At 57.6% G+C, this 7,993-nt stretch overlaps 1 protein-coding gene across 3 annotated transcripts; it reads left to right on the top strand.

Annotated features, from left to right (window-relative positions):
- Positions 1-222: 222 nt before the first annotated feature.
- Positions 223-6,917, top strand: WDR13 (WD repeat domain 13). 3 transcript variants are annotated; one of them, XM_046674083.1, is made up of 10 exons: positions 223-348; positions 693-772; positions 1,459-1,699; positions 2,318-2,427; positions 2,546-2,676; positions 3,282-3,589; positions 4,357-4,537; positions 4,641-4,782; positions 6,121-6,239; positions 6,648-6,917. In XM_046674083.1, the coding sequence occupies exons 2-10, from the start codon at positions 732-734 to the stop codon at positions 6,830-6,832; spliced, it is 1,458 nt and encodes a 485-aa protein (XP_046530039.1). In that variant the 5' UTR covers positions 223-348; positions 693-731; the 3' UTR covers positions 6,833-6,917. The 3 variants fall into 3 exon arrangements, with proteins under 3 accessions (XP_046530039.1, XP_046530041.1, XP_046530040.1); XM_046674085.1 differs by having other exon boundaries at positions 242-348; positions 1,493-1,699; XM_046674084.1 differs by lacking the exon at positions 223-348 and having other exon boundaries at positions 764-887.
- Positions 6,918-7,993: the final 1,076 nt, after the last annotated feature.

Genomic DNA, 7,993 nt, shown 5'->3' with positions numbered 1-7,993 from the left:
TCGTATTTTTTATTTCTAGTGAGTGATTCACATACTCGTCCCTGTCCCTGTGGCTCTTGGACATTCTTGTGTATACAAAAAGTGCCATTAGGGACTGAGGTGGGTAGAACTTCAAGGGCGGGGCCTCCATCCCTGTGCGAGAAGCTACTGTCCCTTAGTGCGCCTGCGTGTTTCTTCCACGCCTTAAGGAGGACTCCTATCGATTCGCTCTGTGCTCGGCAGCGCTTCCTGGCAGCAGGCGGCCATCTTGCCTAGAGCCTGAAGGAGGGAGTAGAGAGACAGAAGAAAAGGGCGACACTGATCTCAGGGCCGCCCCGGGAGCCTCAAGAGCGGGAGGCAGCCCCGGAGGTGGTCCCTGATCCCGGGCCCTGCTCTTGGACCCGAGAAGGGAAGGCGGGGGGCGGGGGGGCGGCAGGATGGGTGGGGAATGCCAAGGATTGCTAGGCGGGGGGGAGGTGCGTTGCTATGGCGACCGGGGAGGGGCGGGATCTGAATCGCTGCTGTGAGTCATCCGGGCGCTGCCGGGGAAGGGCAGGGCTGGGACGATGACCATGCTAACAGCCGGGTGGGATTTCGCTACATCCTGGCGTGAAGGGACTCGGTGCCTATGGCAGAGATCGCCTGGCGGAAGGGGCGGAACTAGATCCCTTCACTTGAGACGCTGACGTCCCAGGCCCTCCCTTGTCCTGCAGGCTCCCGCGGGCGGACACGCCAGAAGAGGAGGCCGGGGAATGGCCGCGGTGTGGCAGCAGGTCTTAGCAGTAGACGCCAGGTGAGGCGTGGGGTCGGAGCCCATGGGAACGGAAGTTACTGTGGTGCATGCGCAATGGCGATAAGTGAGGCTGGGCGGAGAACTTGCCTTATGCGGCTGTATTGGCATGCCGAAGGTGAGCATGCGCAGTAGCAGGGTGTGGGGGGCTTGCCCGCTGTGAGAAGGGCTGGCCGGAGGGTCGTAAACAGCATGCTGGGAAAAATGCAGTCAAATGTGGGCATGCGCAAAGAGATTGTGTTACTAGCGCCTTTGGGAGGGGGCGATGGAGCTCAGGCTGGTGACATCCTGTTCCCCACCATTGCCCCCCCAGACTTCTCTTACCGTCATCACCTCCCCAGTCTGACCCCATTACCATCCCATACTGACTCCCACCATTGCCCCACACTAATGCCCATCACCATATCAGACTGACCCCTGTTATTGTCTATACTGACTCGGTCGCTCCATACTAACTCCAGCAGAGCTGCACACTCCTACCATTGTCCCCACACTGACCCATTCGGCATGCCCATTATTACTGTAGACTCACCCTCATCTCAGCACTAGAGGTACCCCCATCACCACGGCTGATTACTTGCCTTCCACACCCCTCACTGCCACACACCTCATTCTCCTTCCTTGTCCCCTGAGCTGATTGATTCCCTCTGTCCTGTGCCTGCTGCCCGCCCTGCCTCCTGCCATCCCAGGTACAACGCGTACCGCACACCAACGTTTCCACAGTTTCGGACACAGTATATCCGGCGGCGCAGCCAGCTACTACGGGAGAATGCCAAGGCGGGGCACCCCCCAGCGCTTCGTCGGCAGTACCTGAGGCTGCGTGGGCAGCTGTTGGGCCAGCGCTACGGGCCCCTGTCCGAGCCTGGCAGTGCTCGTGCCTATAGCAACAGCATCGTCCGCAGCAGCCGCACTACCCTTGACCGAATGGAGGTGAGCTCCTCCCCAGCCACCTGCCGTGCACACCACCTGCCTCCATGTATGTTTACTCAACAGACTCGTCAAGCACCTGCTGTGTGTGAGGCTCTGTTCCAGGCTCTAAGGATGAGCAGAGGGCAAAAAGAGATAATAGATAAGTCAATAAACAGACAATGAACAAGTTAAACAGGTCAATAAATGTAGCAAACCACATAAACGAGTCAGTAGTGATCATGGCTTATCGTGAGAGGTGCTAAGATGGAAAAATAAAGCAGACAAGGGATAAAGCAGGACTGGTGTGGGGGATAGAGGGGGGTGATGAGAGAGGGCCTCTTGGAAGAGGTGGCAATTGAGCTGAGACTTGAATGAAGCAAAAGACTGAGCCAAGTGGTTTTCTGGAGAAAGAGTGTTCATTCTTCATTCATAGAACATTTATTGAGTATCTCCTGAGCGGGGCAAGGGCAGGAGCAGGGGAACTGGTGCAGAGGCCACCACGGTAGTCCTGGCAACGGCAGTGGCAGTGGACAGGGTGAGAAGGGGTCTGGTTCTGAGTCTATTTTGAAGACTCCAGACCTCATGGGTTCTTGAAGGCAGTTTTTAAGATGTGCCCACGCCGAGCCTCTCTGTTTGCAGGACTTTGAGGATGATCCTCGGGCCCTGGGGGCCCGTGGGCACCGCCGTTCCGTCAGCCGAGGCTCCTACCAGCTGCAGGCACAGATGAACCGCGCCGTCTATGAGGACAGGTATGCACCACGGGAAACCGAGGGCTGAGGCTTTGTAAGGAGGAGAAGGGCTACGAGGCAGTGACAGCCTGAATGCTAGCACTTACCTCCTGTTACCCCTACTCTTACTGGGGCCCAGGCCCCCCGGTAGCGTGGTACCCACATCAGCGGCAGAAGCAAGTCGAGCCATGGCTGGGGACACATCGCTGAGTGAGAACTACGCCTTTGCGGGCATGTACCATGTTTTTGACCAGCACGTGGATGAGGCAGGTGAGCCAGTAGGTGGCGGGTCCCATCACCACAGATTTGCCCAAACTGTCACAACTACCCAGCGCCTCCTTATCTTTAATACCAAGTCTCTGGCCCACCTTTCAAGGAGGAATTCCATCCATAAAACGTTCTGCAAAACCAAAAGCCCTCTGCAAAGTGGTCTGCAAAACCTCACCGCACTGTCTGCTGCAAAGGAGCTCAGCAGCTCGAAAGAGCACTTTGCGGAAGGTGTCTGGGTTGTGAGTCACTTGGAAGAGTTCCAAGCCTTTGCTGTAGAGAGATCCCCTCGCAAAGGAGAGTGGGTTTTGCAAACTGCCAAGACCTTGGTGATTGTAAGGTACTTGCTGAGATGTGGGAGCCTTTTCACATTGCAGAAGTCTTTTGCAATCTATAAGGTACCTGCTAAGATTTAGGTATTTAGAGAGCTTTTGGCAGAGGGCCTTCTGGGGTTCCAACTCCTTTTCTCAGCCAAGGAAAGCCCTTGGCTGAGGCCACTGTGCCTGGTGCAGTGGGTCCTGGCCCGCCCCCCACGTGGCAGAGCCTTTCATAAATGGAAGCACCTGGAGAGTGTGCTGACTCCCACAAATGGCTCCCTGGCATTGCAGTCCCCAGGGTGCGCTTTGCCAATGATGACCGGCACCGCCTGGCCTGCTGCTCCCTCGATGGCAGCATCTCGCTCTGTCAGCTGGTGCCCGCCCCGCCCACTGTGCTCCGAGTGCTGCGTGGCCACACCCGTGGTGTCTCCGACTTCGCGTGGTCTCTCTCCAATGACATCCTCGTGTCCACCTCACTTGATGCTACTATGCGCATCTGGGCCTCTGAGGACGGCCGCTGCATCCGGGAGATCCCTGACCCCGACGGCGCCGAACTGCTCTGCTGCACATTCCAGCCAGTCAACAACAACCTCACTGTGGTCAGGCTCCAGGGTGCCCGTTCACCGAGGGCGGGGGTGTCGGGCCAGGAGGGCTGTCCCAGGGAATCAATGTAGAGGGGCCCCTTCTAGGCCATTGCCACGATCCTTCTCTGATCAGACTCAGAGGGAAACGGGTCAGAATGGGGGCATGCAGTTCTCAGTCTGGGATGGCCTCACCGGGGTGGACTCTGGGGGAATGGTCAGGGGGCAGGGTCGCACATCTGGCACCCCTTCATCCCGTCAGCAGGAGTCCTACCATTTTCCAACTGCAGGGGCTGCTGGTTGGGGAGCAGGATTACTGGTCAGAAAGCTTGTCTGGTCTCAGTGGCAGTCCCACTGTGGTTCAACCCCAGGAGAGTCAGAAGGCAGGGGAAAGAAGTGAAGTCTGGCCTCACCCTGAGGGGAGGGAGGGGCTGGCCGCTGGGCTTATGCTCTGAGATCCTTCCAGTTGCATCAGCAGCTGCTGCCCCAGTGTAGTCAAGCCTCTGGAAAGGACCAGTCAGGGAGCAGACGAGCTGTTATCATGGGCCTGGGGTGGCCCTGTGGTTTGCTGACCATGGAGGGTGCTGGCCCAGGGGTGGCATTATGGGTCTGAGACCCTTTAGTTCTGGGAGCAGCTGTCTACTCTGGTCAGATTGCAAGAGGGGCTGGCTCATAAGATTACAGGCCTGAGTTACCGTCTAGTCTACCCGCCACAGCCCCACTGTGGTCAGACTCAAGGAAGGACTGGCTGAGAGCAGGATGATGGTGTGCGGTCTCACCCACAGGTGGGGAATGCCAAGCACAATGTGCATGTTGTGAACATCTCCACTGGCAAGAAAGTGAAGGGTGGCTCCAGCAAGCTGACGGGCCGTGTCCTCGCTCTGTCCTTTGATGCCCCTGGCCGGCTGCTCTGGGCGGGTGATGACCGCGGCAGTGTTTTCTCTTTCCTCTTCGACATGGCCACAGGTAGGCAGGCCCAGGCCTGCGTTTGGGTGCCTGCTCGCCCTCCCGCCCTCCCGGTGCACAGCCCTCGGCCTTACCTGTGCCTCCCCTCCCTGTGTTGCTGCAGGGAAGCTGACCAAAGCCAAGCGTCTGGTGGTGCACGAGGGCAGCCCTGTGACCAGCATCTCTGCCCGCTCCTGGGTCAGCCGCGAGGCCCGGGACCCCTCGCTGCTCATCAACGCTTGTCTCAACAAACTGCTGCTCTACAGGTGGGTCTCCGCGTCCAGGCCGCTCGGAGACGGGGGCCTGCCGCCTCCATCAGGCTGGCCGGCGCCTGTCTCCCTGTCAGCCTAGAGCCGTGTCGGGCCTGAGAACCTGTCTCCTCCAGCAGGTTCATTTCTCACGAGGGGAGGTCCAGTCTCTTTATGATAATGACATCGCTAGTGGCAGTACTAGAACAGGCAGTAGCGAGTGCTGCCATAGCAACTGCTGGGGCCAGGCGCTATTTCCAGCACCTTCTACACATCACCTCATTTAACCCTCACAACCCCATGTGGTGGGTGCTGTCACGTCCATTTTACAGATGAGCAAACTGAGGCATCAAATAGACTAGGGCCCCCTTAGAGCAGTGGCCTGTGTTCCTTCCTTCTTTTTTTTTGTGGGAGCGTTTTTACTATCCTCACTCACATAGGTCCTGTTACCCAAATGCAGTTCTCGGCCTGGGCCACACGCTGGAATGACCTGGAGAGCTTCAAACAGTCTTGGTCAGGCCCCGCTCCAGGCTGGTGGTTTCAGACGCTCTGGGGCGGGACTGGGCTGCAGCGTATTGAAAATTCCCTAAGGGATGTCCAGCCAGGCCTGAGAACCACTGCCTGACGGGATGCTTGCTGTTTTACTATTTTATTTTTCTTCTCCCTTTAAAAAAATTATACACACACACACACATATGTATATGTGCTTATAACTTTTAATTTAAGTACACTCCTAAGTTTTTTACCTATTTCCCCCATCCCCTCCCTTCTCTCCTCCTCCCTCCTGCCACCTTGGTCCGCCCCCGGCCTCAGTAAAGCCTGTTAACAGCTTTGTACGTATCTTTCCCTATTTTGGCCTGTCGCCTGGCTCCCTAGGTGTGCACACAGGTCCGCACATTTTTGAAAGGGTCGTCATTTTACAGAAGTGAGCTGCTTCTGCATCCTTCACAGCTCGCTTTTCTCCCCAGATGATGCCTGTGAAAGTGCCCCAGGTCTCCGCGGTGGCGTCAGTCCATCCTTTCACGTGGCCGTGTGGTATTCCACAGTGCGGGGGCCGTGGTCAGCCATTTCCTCTCTTTGTGCCCGTCCTGACGCCAGGATCTCTTAGAGACTCTTAGAAAGAGGAACTGTGAATTGGCCTCCGGAGGCTACCCATTTCTGTCCACGGAATCACTTTCGAGCTGTCGCTAATTCACACGCCAGCCCATCTTGCCTGGTGTATGCAGATTTCTCAAAACTGGCTTTCATGAGCCTTGAAAAGAACTCGGGCCCAGGGGCGGGGACACAGACTGGCCTACCGTTCATCCCCTTCTGGGGCTGAGACCGCGCCCTGACCCGCTCTCCTCCTCCCCTCAGGGTGGTGGACAACGAGGGGACCCTGCAGCTGAAGAGGAGCTTCCCCATTGAGCAGAGCTCACACCCTGTGCGCAGCATCTTCTGCCCCCTCATGTCCTTCCGCCAGGGGGCCTGTGTGGGTGAGTCCCATAGGGTCGGGGTGTCTGGGCGACCGGGAGGGGCAGGGAGCAGGGCTGGGGCTGATCCGGCTCAGACCTCACGACACCCTGCCGCCCTGCCTTCCTGGGCCTCGAGAACGCTCATGCCCAGCAACCTCACACTTGGAGCACAGACCCCCAGACAGCCCAGAAACCTCACACCCTGAGACACAGACGCCCCCCTGAGAGCTCAGAGACCCCACATCTGGTGGTAGAACCAATAGGTGACGTGCCATCTAGGGACGGTCCCCCCAGACTGCCCCAGCCACGAGACCTCACACCTTAGACGTAAATCCCTCAACACCTCAGAAATCTCAGAGGTTTCATACCCAGGGCACCCCGTTGCCTCCTGCCACACCTCCTGATAGCCTGTCCCTCTCATCTGGGCAGTGACGGGCAGCGAGGACATGTGTGTGCACTTCTTTGATGTGGAGCGGGCAGCCAAGGCTGCTGTCAACAAGCTGCAGGGCCACAGCGCACCTGTGCTGGACGTCAGCTTCAACTGCGACGAGAGCCTGCTGGCTTCCAGTGACGCCAGCGGCATGGTCATCGTCTGGAGGCGGGAGCAGAAGTAGGAGCGTTCCGGCCCCGTCACGGTCCCTCTTCCCAGCCACCTCCTGCTCCAGCCTCATGTTTGTAAATAAAGTTTCTGTGCTTGTGCCGGTGGCTGGCTCCCGGGTCTGCTGGGGGCGGGCTGGGGGAGATGGCAGCTCTAGGACCCAAGTTAGAATGGGGTTCACCTACTCATTCGTTCGTTCATTCATACATTCATACATTGATTATGCATTCATTCAGCAACCATTTATTGAGTGTCTGCCACGTCATAGGCACCACTTTAAGTGTTTTACACAGTCATGCATTGGACGGACATTATCGAGCACCTGCCGTGTGCCAGGAACTGTTCTAGACACTAGGGGCTACAGCTGTGACCTAAGCTGACGGAAATCCCTTCCCTCGTGTGGCTTGGGTTCAAGTGGGGGCAGGTAGATAATAGACGAAATTATCTCACAGATCACCTAAGGATGACTTGTAAGGGCAGGAGATGGTGTTGCAGCAGTGGGGCTTGGGCTCTTTTTGGTGCTGTGCTCAGAGAAGACGTTCCTGATGGTGAAATTTACACAGAGACCTGAATGGAGTGAGAGAAGGAGCCATAGTTGGGGGGGAGAACATTCTAGATAGAGAAGGTAAGTGCAAAGGTGCCGAGGCTGGAGTGCCGGAAGGATCGTTGTAGAGGCTGGTGTGGCTGGACCAGAGTGGTAGGAAATGAGGTTGGACAGCCCTCCTCCTGGAGTGCTTTGTGGGCCGTGGTGAGGTGTTGGGCTTTTTCTCTGAGTGAGGGGTGTTTTGAGCAGAGGAGTGCCATGATCCGGCTTGATTGTAAGAGGACCTCTCGGCACTGTGAAGAGCACAGATGGGGGTAAGCGTGGAAGCAGGGGGATCAGTGAGGAGACCGTGCGGTAGTTGAGGGGAGTGATGACAGGGACTTAGGCCAGGGTGCTGGTGGTGGAGGAGGTGAGGTGGGGAGTGTTGGCCTCGACCATAGGAGTTTCGTGCTGTCGGCCTGCAGGGCTCTGCTGGCTCCTCGGGGAGGCTGAGGCTCCCAGGCCCCCCCACCCCCAGGGCAGCTGGGACCTGGGCCCCACACCTGTCTGCATTAGGTTGTCTCCCACAGGCAGGGAGCAGGAGTGTTGAAGGCTTGGAGGGCCAAGCTGGTGCGGGAGCAACCATGGCCCCCG

This window comes from Equus quagga, chromosome 10 (assembly GCF_021613505.1).
Source record: "Equus quagga isolate Etosha38 chromosome 10, UCLA_HA_Equagga_1.0, whole genome shotgun sequence".
NCBI lineage: Eukaryota > Metazoa > Chordata > Mammalia > Perissodactyla > Equidae > Equus > Equus quagga.
This window is presented reverse-complemented; position numbering and strand designations above follow the sequence as displayed.